This window comes from Pseudophryne corroboree, chromosome 9 (genome assembly GCF_028390025.1).
Source record: "Pseudophryne corroboree isolate aPseCor3 chromosome 9, aPseCor3.hap2, whole genome shotgun sequence".
NCBI classification, from domain to species: domain Eukaryota; kingdom Metazoa; phylum Chordata; class Amphibia; order Anura; family Myobatrachidae; genus Pseudophryne; species Pseudophryne corroboree.
The window spans coordinates 192,321,406-192,337,976 of NC_086452.1; the positions used below are offsets into that span (position 1 = coordinate 192,321,406).

At 39.8% G+C, this 16,571-nt stretch overlaps 1 protein-coding gene across 1 annotated transcript in view; it reads right to left on the bottom strand.

Annotated features, from left to right (window-relative positions):
• LMX1A (LIM homeobox transcription factor 1 alpha) overlaps positions 1-14,005 on the bottom strand; it is a 165,685-nt gene extending 151,680 nt beyond the window's left edge. Inside the window, exons 1-2 of the mRNA XM_063940047.1 lie at positions 13,937-14,005; positions 6,924-7,110 (exon numbers count right to left, since the gene is read on the bottom strand). Of these exons, the coding sequence (XP_063796117.1) occupies positions 6,924-7,110; positions 13,937-14,003 (254 nt within the window). The 5' untranslated portion in view covers positions 14,004-14,005. The remainder of the gene's footprint in view (positions 1-6,923; positions 7,111-13,936) is intronic.
• Between the last annotated feature and the right edge of the window lie 2,566 nt (positions 14,006-16,571).

A 16,571-nucleotide genomic window follows, 5' to 3' on the forward strand; every position in this document is an offset into this window, starting at 1 on the left:
ACATAATTCATGGTATAGACCTAACCAGGTATAAAGTGCTAGGGGTCCATTGGCATGCAGATGATTAATACTGTAATCTACATGGGGATTGGTCTCTGCTATTACATTTTTTAGTAACAGAAAATACTTGGCACCACATCTTGCACAAATTTAGATGTTTCTAACTTTCTAACACACTTGAACTTTTGTTAATAAATAACCTCACCTGTCCTGTTGGTGGCTGGAAACTTTGACTGTGTCACCATGTGCTGTAAAGGTTCATATAATGCTTGTTTAATTAACATCACCCTGCATCTATAAAAAGGCAACATATTGTACAGTACCATCTGTCAGAATGAGATGGAGACAATTGGCAATGGAACTCATTTAATGTTCAAGGCTATTGAACATGTAAAGCTTGGAGAGAAATTATGTGATGTTCCTGATAAATTATCAGACAGGTAAATGTTCTGGATTTTCACATTGTAGACAAATACTACAAGTCTACAACTGTTCTTTTTATTTAGAACTTTAATGTGATGAATGATAATGACCCTTTGTGTAATATGATGTATGGTTGTATAATGTATGTAATACTTATATTGCTTCTTGTAACAAAACAGCCTTTCTAAGTTTGTAAATGTGCATGTTTTTAAAATATAAATGTTGATTGGCGCTTTGTATTCAATTCTTATAGCAATCATTTGACCATGTCAATCTAGGGTCTAGTGGGTAATTAAATCATGTGATCTATTTATGGATGCTGAAGAGATTATAAAAAGAACTCACGACTGCATACAGCTTGAGGAGCACAACACCGTAGAAAGTTAGGAGGATGAAACATGTGTGGAACCAAGAGGTGCCTGTTTGTGTTTAAGCATGGTGTGTGTGTGTGTGTGTGTGTGTGTGTGTGTGTGTGTGTGTGTGTGTGTGTGTGTGTGTGTGTGTGTGTGTGTGTGTGTGTGTGTGTGTGTGTGTCTGCTCTGTTTAGTTCTGGACAATGGACATCGCCAAGAACCAATCATATTGGTGAAGGATCCTGGATCCCATAAGGCCCACAGAAGTTGCTAATCAAACGATTTGATTACAATAACTAAACAAATCCAAATTTAGTAATTTCATGGTGCATGTCTAACTGGAATAATATTAAATAAATCATGACCCAAGTGCAATCATACAAATAAGACCAAGGCCAGAGTCAATGACAATTCCCCAAACTCTACAACACACCAGGAGTGTAGAGTACTGGTAAATGTTTCTAATTATAGCTACATAATTCCTCAGATGAGAATTTTTATGAAAGTGGCACAAACATGTGGACATTGAATGGCACTTACTACTATTGCTCAGAGATGCAAATATCTTCTAAAATGTTGCTTTTATCTCTGGAGTGGAATTTATTAATACAAACAAATGTCTGAATGGTGCAAATATTTTTGTACACGTGCATACCCTTGAGCAATGTTAGTAATTAAACCTTGTTGTACGTTAAAATAATCATTGTTCCAGTTTTGGGAGCCTGAAATGTGACCCAGAGAAATGTGTCTCAAGCTGGTAAATTCCCATGGTCAATACATTGCTCTTAGAATCTGCGTTAGTAAGATATACACACACTTTATGAATATACAGTACTTCATAAGAGGGAAGTAATAACTTGTGTGATTATTTTGCAGCATATATCATCAACTCATTCAGTACCTTGGACAGGTCATAGGCAAGGCTAGATTAACAATGGGGCTGACGGAACTCCAGCTCCAGGCCCCCACATAAAAATTGGCCCATTGTCATGGCATCATGAGGATGACAAGCTGCCTAGTTGGCCACACATAAATCATAAGTATTCGTTTTTTATTCACTAAACTGGTCACAGCTCCTTTCCTTCTCAATATAGGCCTGTGAGCATTTTCAGCCACAGACCCATGAGGATCTTAAACAGCCATGGTCATGGGTGATAATGATAAGGTACCTTAATGTACAGGTAGTGAGAGATGCAGTACCAAAAAATCTATATTTTATTTATTTTATAATTTTGTATCTACCGTAGTCTACTAAAGAATCAAAACTGGGAAGACAGTGGTAATGACAAAAAATAGTGTCACTTAATACATGGTAACACCACTTAACATATTGCTCGCAGGATATATGAAGAAATATGTTTTGTAGTACACAGCAAAAAGTTTGTTTCAACCTGTTTGCTGCAATTTGCTGCACAGCATGGTATGTATCTCAGCCAATGGAAACCACTAAAATTAACTAACATCAGTATGTACTGAATTAGAAAAGAGATGATGGGGCTTATTTGACATTGAATATTAAAATTTCAAAGATAAAAGCCACAGGGTTTTTCCATCAGCTAATGCATCAGGAAACCACTTTCTCCAGTGCAACCCAGAGAAATACCTTTAACTATTACAAAACCAGCTATTTATATCTTGCCAGTAAATTCAAACAAACATTAAATATAGGACTTAAAGTATATTGTAACCTATGTATGCTGTGATATTAATAAAGAATAATGTGTCTTTATGTATAGAAACATATTTTGTGATTACATAGAGCCAAAAAGCCAAATGCATTTGTACTAAGTAAGAAACTTAAAGGTGCTTTTTGGGTAATGGACTGCAAAGGAGCTATTAGTCTGACATAAATTACAGCAGTATTAATTACTTACATTAGTCTTAATAAAATTGTATAAAAAAAGACTTACTTTGGAGTCCCAGCACTATAGTAGGTCCCAATTTATGTATTCTGCCTTCGGAGGCAACTTTTCATTACAGTTCACTGCAACACTACAGCCCACTGCAACACTACAGCTCACTACAACACTACAGCCCATTGCAACAATACAGCTCACTGCAACACTACAGCCCACTGCAACACTACAGCCCACTGCAACACTACAGCTCACTGCAACACTACAGTTCACTGCAACACAACAGCCCATTGCAACACTACAGCTCATTGCAACACTACATCTCACTGCAACACTACAGCCTATTGCAACACTACAGCTCATTGCAACACTATAGCCCTTTGTAACACTACAGCTCACTTCAACACTACAGCCCATTGCAATACTACAGCTCACTGCAACACTACAGCTCACTGCAACACTACAGCTCACTGCAATACTACAGCCCATTGCAATACTACAGCTCACTGCAACACTACAGCTCACTGCAACACTACAGCCCATTGCAGTACTACAGCTCACTGCAACACTACAGCTCACTGCAACACTAAAGCCCATTGCAATACTACAGCTCACTGCAACACTACAGCTCACTGCAACACTACAGCTCACTGCAACACTACAGCCCATTGCAATACTACAGCTCACTGCAACACTACAGCTCACTGCAACATCACAGCCCATTGCAATACTACAGCTCACTGCAACACTACAGCTCACTGCAACACTACAGCCCATTGCAATACTACAGCTCACTGCAACACTACAGCTCACTGTGATCTGCATCATAGTGGAAAAAGATATGATCACACACTCATGCGCCAATAGCAGCCTGAAATCTAGTGGTATGAGTTTCACCAACACTCAAATAGAATATAGAAAGAAATGTCTACCACACAGATCTCGGGCGCTTAACTACAAAAGAACCTTTGTTATAGCCCACATCAGCATTCTGGTGACGTTATGTAGATTCTAAAATTAAATAAAATGCATAACATAGTGTAAAACTGTCATATAAAACAGAAAGACGTGATTTCGCTCCCTAGTGCAGACCCGTACCGAGTTTGATGGTCTGCTTCTAGACAGACGATATCGTTTTGTGTGTCAGGCAAATCACCAATTGGCATGCGTTCTGGTCTTCCCTCAATCCTCATGGAGCGCTTTCTCCAAATAGCTCGTATAAGATGATATGCAATTGAAGAGAAACTCAATAGTGCATTATTGTGAGACACCCATAGTGAACTTCGCAATACAAAAATGAAAAATGGACTCTCACCGAGTGTGATGGTCTACAGGTTATTGTAGACACATACGCATTAGGTAAGTCACTTCAGTTCTCACAGACCATTTCCTCCCAGTTGCCAATATACGATGATATGTAAATGAGAGTGACTTAATAGTGCATTACCATAAAACAATTTTATTGGACATAGCCACACACAGACAAGATACCTCGAGGTATCTTTGAGACACGTGGAGGACTCACCTGGCGGTTGATGACGATCCCTGGGGACGCCTGGGCTAATTGTTTATGCGCTTTTGTCTACTAACATCTGTAGACCATTACATCTGGCGAGAGTCCACCTGTTCCTTTTCTTGTCTGTGTGTGGCTATGTCCAATAAAATTGTTTTATGGTAATGCACTATTAAGTCACTCTCATTTACATATCATCGTATATTGGCAACTGGGAGGAAATGGTCTGTGAGAACTGAAGTGACTTACCTAATGCGTATGTGTCTACAATAACCTGTAGAGTCGACCATCACACTCGGTGAGAGTCCATTTTTCATTTTTGTATTGCGAAGTTCACTATGGGTGTCTCACAATAATGCACTATTGAGTTTCTCTTCAATTGCATATCATCTTATACGAGCTAATTGGAGAAAGCGCTCCATGAGGATTGAGGGAAGACCAGAACGCATGCCAATTGGTGATTTGCCTGACACACAAAACGATATTGTCTGTCTAGAAGCAGACCATCAAACTCGGTACGGGTCTGCACTAGGGAGCAAAATCACGTCTTTCTGTTTTATATGACAGTTTTACACTATGTTATGCATTTTATTTAATTTTAGAATCTACATAACGTCACCAGAATGCTGATGTGGGCTATTCCAAAGGTTCTTTTGTAGTTAAGCGCCCGAGATCTGTTGTGATCTGCATCATGTTTGTGTAAAATAAAAAACTGCAGCTGAGCCCTTATTTAGCTTAATTCAAATGTTTACAGAAAATAGTAACAACTGTGCATATTAGGCACAGCTAATCGGAGTGTGCTAATTGCAAGCACCGATAATGGCAGTGATAAGGGTCATGTCCAGTCATATGCGTATACAGTAATATATAAGCAATAATATGCAGTAATAAACCACTATTAGCAAAAATGCAATTAAAAAAGCCTTTTAAAAGATGTACCCACTAATATGAAGGAATTGTATGCCACCAGTAGTAAATATTGGAATTTTTGCAAAGTAGTGTGACAGCTATGCCACCAGAAGTAGTAATGACCAATAACATGGCAGCAGTGTTGACAACCAATAATTTGCCATTAATAGTGTCGCCCATTTATATGCCATAAGTGGTAGGAATTTCCAGTAAAATGGCAGCAGCGTTAATAATTCCCAAGATAATTCCGCCAAATGTAGTACTGCCTATTCACTTGCCACCACTAGTGTAACATAAAAAATGAGCAGTGCCCTCTAATATCTGCATTGGTGCTCACTGCCTCCTACTATTAGACTTATGTTTGCATAGCATGTAATCAGATGTGCTTATTGTCTCATGTCATATGACTTCTAATTGGACACCACCACTGGCCAATTAAAAGCAACTGGGATATAATAACCAGTGTCAGCTTGGTCAGTACTACCACCAGCTATTCCGCTTCCCACATCCAGGGAGAGAACATAAAAAAATACATTTTTGTGCTGCTGCTACCTTGTCCTGATCTACAGACTACTGGTGAAGTGCCACATGTGGCCTATAAATTACTGGCTGGGCACCAGTGCCTTAGCATATAACGTAAGACATAACACAACATGTTGTATCACAGAGAAGAATAAACAGGCACATACAGGAAACAGGGTATCCGGACTCCAGGTCGACAACAAAAAGGTCGACACACCTTAGGTCGACGCCAATTGGTCGACAGACCTTAGGTCGACATGGACAAAAGGTCGACATGGACAAAAGGTCAACAGGAACAAGGTCAACATGGAAAAAGGTCGACATGAGTTTTTCACAATTTTTTTCTTTTTTGGAACTTTTTCATACTTAACGATCCATGTGGACTACGATTGGAACGGTAATCTGTGCCGAGCGAAGGCACCATGCCCGAAGCATGGCGAGCGAAGCGAGCCATGCGAGGGGACGCAGTGCACTAATTGGGGTTCCCGGTCACTCTACGAAGAAAACAACACCAAAAAAACATAAAAAACTCATGTCGACCTTTTTCCATGTTGACCTTGTTCCTGTCGACCTTTTGTCCATGTCGACATTTTGTCCATGTCGACCTAAGGTGTGTCGACCAATTGGCGTCGACCTAAGGTGTTTCGACCATTTTGTTGTCGACCTGGAGTCCCAGACCCAGGAAACAGAACACCGCCAGGTCTACTTTTATATTTGTACCCTAGTCTGTACCACCTACAGTCCCAATAGCCATGCCCTTATATGCAGAATGACTTAATAGTACAAGGCAATCCCTATGCAAGTAAATAGTGCTCTTATCTGAATAATAAACTATAGTCATGAATTCCAAATCTGTGGAACACTTGCACAAATATTTTATATCAAATATATTTTTACTATTATAAGAGAAATATTCTACATCTACAGCCATTATTACATAAATAGAGCAATTCTCAATATAAAAATGATGACATTTAAACATAGTTGCAAAATTGTATTAAATTCATGTAATAATTAATGTAAATGTAATAGTCAGTTACTCAATTACACTGAGCTCTTAATAATGTACTGTAGTTATGACAAAGCCTAATCTTTTCCTACATGTGTGTCGTCATTTGTTTCCATCTTTGAGGGATAAGTTTGCACACTGAGATTTGGAAATGTTTTGCATACTGTAACTACATCATTAAACTCCACCAGCAAATAATATCCATTTTTTACCATTATAGTTTACAGCTCGCAAACTTTTTTTTACAATTAAAAGCATTCTGCATTTCACAAATAGGTTAGCACTGTGCTAGTGCTATGCCGCCTGTGCCCTTAATACATCAGAGGGGTGTAACTTACTTTTCGTAGTCGTTCCTGCAATAGAGCTTCTTGTTTCGGTAGAAGCAGCTGCTCTCCAGTGGCTCCCTGCAGGCACAGCACTGAGCACACTGCTCATGCCACAGACTGTCACTTATCCGCAGGAGGAAGCGGTCACTGATTGCCCTCTCACAACCCTCACACACCCACTTCTGCTCCACAGCTCGCCCTGCAAACCACAAAGATGGCATCATTAGCTCTGGCCTGATATACTCATTTCAAATAGCATCAGTCATAACCTCTGGTATAAATGCATACTATGATCCAGAGACAGACAACCAGTTGTAGTGGAACTACAAGTGCAAGCATAATCAGAGACTGGGAGCTGCGATGTGACTTGTAATTCACTTTACAGCTGGATAGCCATTGTTAGCCTAAGCCTGATGCAATGTGCGACTAATACACAGAGCTCTATCAGCAATTAGTAATTTCCATTAGCAATCCAAAGTAACTATTGCCAAATATTAATATTAATTATTATCATCAATATATAGCATAATTTTTTGGTACAATAAATAATGTCAGACAGAAGATAAAAGTAGTTGTAATACCCATGAGCTATTTAACTTTGTATAGTCATTAATACACATAATAAAAAGCCCCTGGTCTGCAACGCCGACTACCTAGTGCAGGGGGTGCCAATAAGCACATACTGTATAAATATACATGTGAAACTGTATGTAATATATGTGCTGGGAGTGTTTCCGGGATTACCCTTCACTCTCCTAAATCCGCCCCCAGACTCCCATTGGCTAGTTTGACAGGAGTCTGGGGATTGGTAGAGGAGAGGGAAGCCTAATCCTGAGTTCCTGGTTCTGCACAGCGGCTGTGATATAAAGCGCCGCCACCAAACCCGGAAACACTGACAGCACACACACACACACACACACGCACATATATATCCTTTCTATCTATCTATAAGTCATATGTCCTAGTCCTGATCACAGAGCCGGATTAAGACCATGGGGGGCCCGGGGTACTTAAGACAGTGGGGCCCCTATTCAAAGGGGTGTGTGTGTGTGTGTGTGTGTGTGTGTGTGTGTGTGTGTGTGTGTGTGTGTGTGTGCGTGTGTGTGTGTGTGTGTGTGTGTGTGTATATATATATACACTCACACACACACACACACACCACACATATATATATATTCACACACATATATATATATATATATATATATATATGATATACATATATATATATATATATGATATATATATATATATATATATTATATACACACTCATTTATATATACACACATATATATATATATATATATATATATATATATATTATATATATATATACATACATATATATATTTATATATATATATATATATATATATATATATATATTAAAACCCAGTACATAATGTAAATTACGCAGCCTTACGTTTTTTTTAGGAGTCCGGGAGCTGGCTAGCCTGGCTGAGAAAGGGTGCTGGGCTGGCTGCTGCCTCCACGGAGTCCTCACGCGGCTGTCCTCCCTACTCCTTCCCTGCAGCCTGCGCGCCCAGCGGCAGCCAATGTCTGAGCCGCAGGCTGCTGCTGCTCCTCACGTTATTGGACAGCTGAGCCGTCGCTCAGCTGTCCTTCCATCACAGCCTGTGAAGCCGCCGCCGGGAGCCAGAGCCGCCAGGGACAGGACAGCCCTGCCGCTGCGTGTGTCGCCGGTTCCCGGGAGCGCAGCGCAATACCGCAGATCGGATCTCTGTTCCGATCTGCGGCGGTGACGGGGGCCCGTTCAAAAAAGGGGGCCTGGGGTACTTATCCCCGGGACCTCCCTCTTAATCCGGCTCTGCCTGATCATAGTTTTTATCAGCAGCGACTGCAGGCCAACTACCTAGTGCATGAGAGTGAAGGATCGCTAAGCACATATAAACATACATGTAAAGATGTATGTAATATCCTGTATATACGAGGGGTGATTGATAAGTACCCGTGTTGGGCAAGAAAAAAAATTGGGGGGAGGAAAATTTTGATTTATTTTTCAATATAGTCCCCTTTTAGCTCGATACACTTGGCCCAATGATATTCCAACTTTTTCAAACCCTCCAAAAAATAGGATTTGTCGAACTCTGCGAAATAGGCTTCAGTTTCGGCGTTCATGTTTGGAAACAGGAAGAAGTTGCAGGGGGCCAAATCTGGAGAATACGGCGGATGCAGCAGCAATTCGTAGCCCAATTCCACCAATTTTGCTGTTGGACGAGCGTGCTGGCGCATTGTCGTGGTGGAACAGCACTTTTTTCTTCACCAAGTGGGGCCATTTTCTCTTCAATGCGTCATCAAATCTGCCCAATAATTGAGCATAATACTGCCCAGTAATCGTTCTTCCCTTTTCCAAATAGTCGATGAAGATTATGCCTTTCGAATCCCAGAAAATGGTGGCCATGACCTTTCCTGCCGAAGGAACTGTCTTCGCCTTCTTTGGTGCACGATCGCCGGGTGAAGTCCACTGTGTTGACTGTTCCTTCACTTCTGGCATGTAGTAATGGATCCATGTTTCATCAACAGTCACAAAACGGCGCAGAAATTCCTTCGGATTGTGCTTAAACAGGTCCAAACACTGCTTTGAAGTGGTCATTTGATTCCGCTTGTTTTCCACAGTGAGCAAATGTTCATGTAGGATATTCTGTACACGTTCAAATGAGATGCCTACTACGATCTCAACAATCTCTCTGCTCTTCACTCGCCGGTCTGCCAATACGATATCATGGATTTTGTTGACCATTTCATCTGTAGTCATCTCAATTGGGCGACCTGGACGCTCTTCATCGAGGACGGATGTATGACCATGCTTGAATTCATTGAACCAATATCTGATGTTTGTCATCAAAGGTGAAAGGTCACCATAAATGGCTTCCAACTTTTTTTTTATTTCCTCACATGACTTCCCATCGAAAAACAAGAATCTAATCAACGATCGGTACTGCACTTTCTACATAGTTAGAAAAAACTCAAACTTGCTCACTTCCAACAGCTACCAAAATAAAAGTACATGATGAATTTATCTGAAATTCTGACAGTCATTGTTTGACAGATGACACTAAACGATGATATACAGGTTTGAAGTCAGTCTTCAACACGGGTACTTATCAATCACCCGTATACATACACACATATATATATATATATATATATATATACCTATATATATATATATACACACACACACACACAATATACTAGCATTTGCTCGCAGCTTTGATGTCTTCCCAAAGAAAAACCTGCTGTCTCCATATTTCATAAACAGTCCTGGAAGTATATTTTTCCCCAAAAATGTATATTTATATACTTTACACATGGGGGCCCATTTATCAAATAATATTTGCAGCTATGTCCCTGAAAAAACAACTGTTTTGGCGGCTAGCAGCAAATATTAAGTATCCCTGGAATGTATAAAGGTGGCATTGCAGCAAGTTTCTTTGATACCTGCTGCGATCCCTCCTTTTCCACCTACAGCCGCATCCCCCTTAGAATTCTATGGGGATGCTGTATCAACATTGGGAATGCGAAGCAATCCCAATATTGTTCCCATGCAGCTACCGCAATCTTTTGATTGCGGTAGCCCAGTATAGCCTATGGGCTGCGGATCGCAGAAAAAGTTCCAGCTGGGTTCCCCAGAACCCTCCGCCGGAAATGGCCTAAGTGCATCGTGGTCACGTGTGACTGTGCATGCGCAGGACCCCTGGCAACCCCTTTCCCTGCGGGCGCTGGGTGATACAGTACATTCACCCAGTAGGGTGCGATCCCGGGTGGTAAGATCCCGCTCAGATCGCATGCAATATGCAATCTATGATAAATGGGCCCCTTTGTCATTTCGGACTTGAGGCGCCTGCACACTGCACACTCCGAGTGTCAGGCAACTGCTTTCTCCTTGACTGCTCATTTCCCTGATGTCACACTGAGAAAATACATACATCAGTTTCTTTCTAGGTCACTAAGCTATCCAATAGTGAATAGAGAGAGAGAGAGAGAGAGAGAGAGAGAGAGAGATAGTTATATCACATATACAACAATACATGCACACATACACACTGTTCACGCAGAAGGTACTGCGGGTTGCTGATAGCGCAAGCGCCCCGCCTTATTAGGCCCCGCCCATAGCTACATAATTACGCAAAATCGCACGCATATGAGAAGAGGCGGAGCTACTCATTTTGGCTTCACCCCCTCCATGAGACCAGAGTGGGAGGCATGGAAATCTGTCAGTCAGGGTGGGGGTTACTGGGTACACTAACTGAATGCCCATCCACCTCCTCGACTGTGCCAGTATCTGCTGTAACTAGCACTACTAGGGAGATTATTAATAGGGGCAGATGTATCAACCTGGAGAAGGCATAAGGAAATGATAAACCAGTGATAAGTGCAAGGTGATAAACGCACCAGCCAATCAGCTCCTAACTGTTAATTTACATATTGGAGCTGATTGGCTAGTGTGTTTATCGCCTTGCACTTATCACTGGTTTATCACTTCCTTATGCCTTCTCCAGGTTAATACATCTGCCCCAATATTACCTAAACTGTAGTAAGGATTAGAGAACAAACAAGGCAATATTAAAATAAGTAACAGGCAGCACATGTTGGGGACTGCATTAGATTCCCCAGAGGCAGGCATGAGTGTGTTCCTCATCAGTCCGACTCCTCAGTGACTTGTGTCAGTTATTACACTCCCTCCTTGTTCGTTCCTTTCCTGATAAATCTGTGCTCTGGAGAAATAATCGCTTTGCAGACTAGGCCGGGTGGGTTGCAGACAGCATAAGCAGGCGCAGCTACGTTGGCAGCTTCCTACCTGTTCCCTACTATATAATACAGCAGGTGCCGTATTTACTGTTCGCTTTCTACTTGTTCCCTACTATACAATACAGCAGGTGCCGTATTTACTGTTCGCTTTCTAGCTGTCCCCCAGTATAAAATACAGCAGGTGGAAGGTATACTGATCGCTTCCTACCTGTTCCCCACTACAGTATATATACAGCAAGTGCCGTATATACTGCTCGCTTGCTGCCTGTTCCCCAGTATATAATACAGCAGGTGACGCATATACTAATAGCTTCAAATCCTACCTGTTTTCCAGTATATAATACAGCAGGTGGAAGGTATACTGATCGCTTCCTACCTGTTCCGCACTATAAAATACAGAGGTGGAATGTATACTGTTCGTTTCCTACCTGTTCCCCAGTATATACTACAGCAGGTGGAATGTAAATTGGTAGTACAGTATATACTGTATGACCCAAGGTCGAATGTATACTGCTTGCTTTCTTCATGTATTATTTTAACAATAAAGTTTCTCTTCTTAAAATGGAAATGTGACATATTTCCCATCCAGACATTTATTTCAGAAATGCTTGTAATCTACAATACCGTTATATGGAAGAAAATGTCATGGATTGGATAGCACTATACCGTGCATTGCTAAATAGGTATGTCATTGTATTTATATTATGCACCTTTCTTTTGTTTCTTTTTCTTTTTCTTGGTCCACCGTAACTTTTACTGTGAACAGTATACCTTTCTGCTTTACACTGTGCAGAATTTAGTTAGGCATACAAGAATTATCTAGCTAATCAACTATATTTATAATTATCCAACTGTATACGCAATATTGGTAAACCATTATATAATATGTAATATCTGGTTAAATATTTATTTTTACCTATTTTATTTTTATTTAACAGCTATTACATAAATATTCGAATTTCATTGCATACAGTTTATTTAAAACTGAAACAAGACGTTAAGCACATTTATACCTCGTACTGCACATACTATAACTATGCAGGTGATTATTACACAACTTATGAGCAGATTTAAATTATACAGTATACTATAATTACATAAGCTGTTACTTGCATAAACATTGAATGTTTCTCTCTCTCTCTCTCTCTCTCTCTCTCTCTCTCTCTCTCTCTCTCTTTATATTTGCTTCCGCTGCAGAGATTTGGTTTGAACGGAAAATCTCATAAAATAGATAATAGATGTCACCTCTGGGCATGCGAGTAGAAAAGGGTTAATCTTCTTTATTAAATGTGAGGAGCCCGAGGTGTGATTCCTGAACCCTCGTGCTGAGCTTTATTACGGAGTGTGCAATAACTGGAGACTTGGGGAGGCACTTTATAATACCACGTCTGTCTGTCTATGTGTCTTTACATTTCTGTGTATCTGTCAATTTCGATTTTAATACATTATCCTTTAATTTAATGTACATTGAGATTAGTGTAGCCAGTCTCATTGAAATAAATAAAAACTAGTATAGGCACTGTGAAATTGTGAAACAAAATTTAAAAAAAATGTATAAATAGTGAGACATCACTAATATTTTTTACATTTCTCATGTGGAGATACAAAAATGATGCAATGAACACAATAAAAAATGTGTAGTGTGTATCTCATATTATAATCGCTCACGATTTCACTATCTATCTATCTATCTATCTATCTATCTATCTATCTATCTATCTATCTATCTATCTCTGTTTTAGTTTAAACTGCATAATCTAACTTTTGTCATGAGTTGTCATAATACTTAAGATAATTATATCAATATATATCCTTATGTGTTATAACTGCCCCATGTTTAAATCGATTGCTTATAGAATTTAGATCACGCATGTGTAAAATTATGTTTGATGCATATTAATTAATATATATATCCATTTTATATTCATATCAATACACGTACATTTTAATATGTATTTTTACTATTTATAAAAAGCTCCATTATTTCATTTTGGAGATTTTTTTTGTCATTAAAATTAGACTGATGTGATCATGTAACATCTATTTGTATTTTAAATTGACAATACGTTTAGCGCTTATGTCAATCGATTAATTGAATAACTTGCTTTAGAACACACACACACACACACACACACACACACACACACACACACACAACTCTCCCCCGAGAAAACGCACAAGACACAGCTGCTCCTAGTGCACACAATCTGGATCCAATACAGTAAATATACCTGAGTAGAGGACCCTTACCAAATAAGGTTGAGTTGTCAATTACATTTTGTATATTCTCCTCCATTTTCAGCCCATCAAGCATCATGTCACACTGAGGGAACAAAATATTCTATTATTACATGTCTATTAATACATTATATATAGTACATATTATCTTCAAGAGTGTCGCTATAGCACTTTATATTTAAGATTCTATTTTTTTTTTTTTTTCATCTTAAAACTATCCTATTATCACCGCATATTTCTACTAATAAATCTAAGATGGTTTGTCCTGACAACGAGTGCGTAGTACTGTGTATTTGGAGACAGTATATTAAACCCCATCCACGATGGATGGATAGATAGATAGATAGATAGATAGATAGATAGATAGATAGATAGATAGATAGATAGATAGATAGATAGATAGATAGATAGATAGACAGACATATAGAGACAGATAGAGAGATATATTTAGACAGAGAGAGAGAGAGAGAGAGAGAGAGAGAGAGAGAGAGAGAATTCATGCTAGCACAACTACTGTACAATTCTCATACGAACGTGCCGAATAATAAAATGCGGCGATACTGTGTAATATAAATACAGTAGCAGGTGGGATACTTCTGTCACCGATTGTCCTGAACAGTAATTATCACCAGATTAATTTTAAACTTTCAGATTACTTTTCCATTTAAAAGGAAAGGCTTATTTATCGCTTCCAAGCGCTTTGCAAATGTATATTGAAGTTTTGATTTAAATAATCGACACTATAACCTGATAGAGCTTGAGAATGATGACAGATAATTGCCCTTGGTGTGTTACTGATGTGATACGAGAGACAGAGTAAATCCTTGTATCCCTGAGCCACTTACCCAGATGATGTATATGCCAGGAGGAGGACAGCTAGGGATGTGATACTGCTATAAGGAGCTGCCTCTGTCCTGAGACGTTGTCTCCTCCTCCTCCTCTCTGGTGCAAGTTATAGAGGAGCCCGGCCCCGCTGTGTCACCAGCCTCTGACACTGGTCATTGAGCCTGCGGAGAGCATGCAGTCTGCTGGCCCGAGGAGGGACTGTCCCGGCTATCATCTGGCTATGTGGGGACTGGGAGTGTGAGCTCATGTACACAGTATAACTGCGATATCCCTCTCACTAGCAGTACTTACCTGCCGGCCACATGTCCCCACTCATCTCATCCAGCTATTTCCTTCTGTGTCCATCATATGTACCCATCTTCTCTCTCTCTCTCTCTCTCTCTCTCTCTCTCTCTCTCTCTCTCTCTCTCTCTCTCTCTCTCCAAACTTCCTGATGTTCCTTCCAGTCTTACATCGCTCTTTCCTCCTCTCCCACAGCCACCCCGCCTCTCCTCCTTGCTGCTGCAATCTTTCCTTTTCTACACTCTTCCAAGTCTCTCACCTTCTCTCACTTCCCCCCTTTCTTCATCTCACACATATTGTATACATCTGGTTATTATATTCCTGTTTTTCCTGATATTTCTCAGAATGTATTTCTCTTTCTTATTTATTCCACAATCTCTCTGCCTTCACTTCAGAAATATTTGCGGGAATGAATGCTAGTCACCTGGCAAGTTTCATACTCGCTGCAATTCTACTGGGACGGAAGCACAGTCACAGATATTATTATAGAAACATGGAATAAAAGAGGTATAATTATAATATAAGCTATGTATCGTTATGCTGTATGTACATACTGCAGTCGGAAAGCATGCTGCTCTCTTCCTAAATATACATGCATTTGTGTGTGTGCGTTTAGAGAGAGATACAAAGATATGGGTGCCGGTGGGTGGATGGATGGATGGATGGATGGAGAGACAGATAGATAGATAGATAGATAGATAGATAGATAGATAGATAGATAGATAGATAGATAGATAGATAGATACCCACTGCAAAAAAAATAAATGGTGTTTTTTAAAATAGAATTTTATTGACTGTAGATTCCTGACTCGTATCACAAAGATACTTTTTTTTTTTTTTTACACAAGAGTAAATTAACCAAAGTAAAGTTGTTATACAATAATAAAGTTCCTAAGGGTCTGATAGGCAACTATATCCCCTTTATCATTTCTGAGAACTTACCAGATGGATGCCTGCCTCTACTGCTCATTATCTGCTATTGAAACTGATTACTGAAAAAGTTATTTATCCTAGTCTAGTGGATCCCAAGGTTTTTGGAGTCATGGGGGTAAATTTACTAAGATGGGAGTTCTATTTAAGATGGAATGTTGCCCATAGCAACCAATCAGATTTTACTTCTCATTTATCTAGCACCTTCTAGAACAGGGCTGGCCAAACCGGTCCTCGAGATCTACCAACAGTGCATGTTTTCCAGGCCTCCTGGAGATCTGTAGAATTGTCAGTTAGGAATGAATGCATCACATCTTAATTAGTAATGACTACACCTGTGCACCAGCTAGGTGGTCTGGAAAATGTGAACTGTTGGTAGATCTCGAGGACCGGTTTGGCCAGCCCTGTTCTAGAAGATAATATCTGGAATCTGATTGGTTGCTATGGGCAACATCCCATCTTAAATAGAACTCCCATTTTAGTAAATATGCCCCATGGTGTCCTAACATATCGGGAAGTAAGAGAATTAGTGGTGAGTCAGTCAGTCAGTCAGTCAGTCAGTGAGTAAGGGCTTTTGCATTTTTGTCGT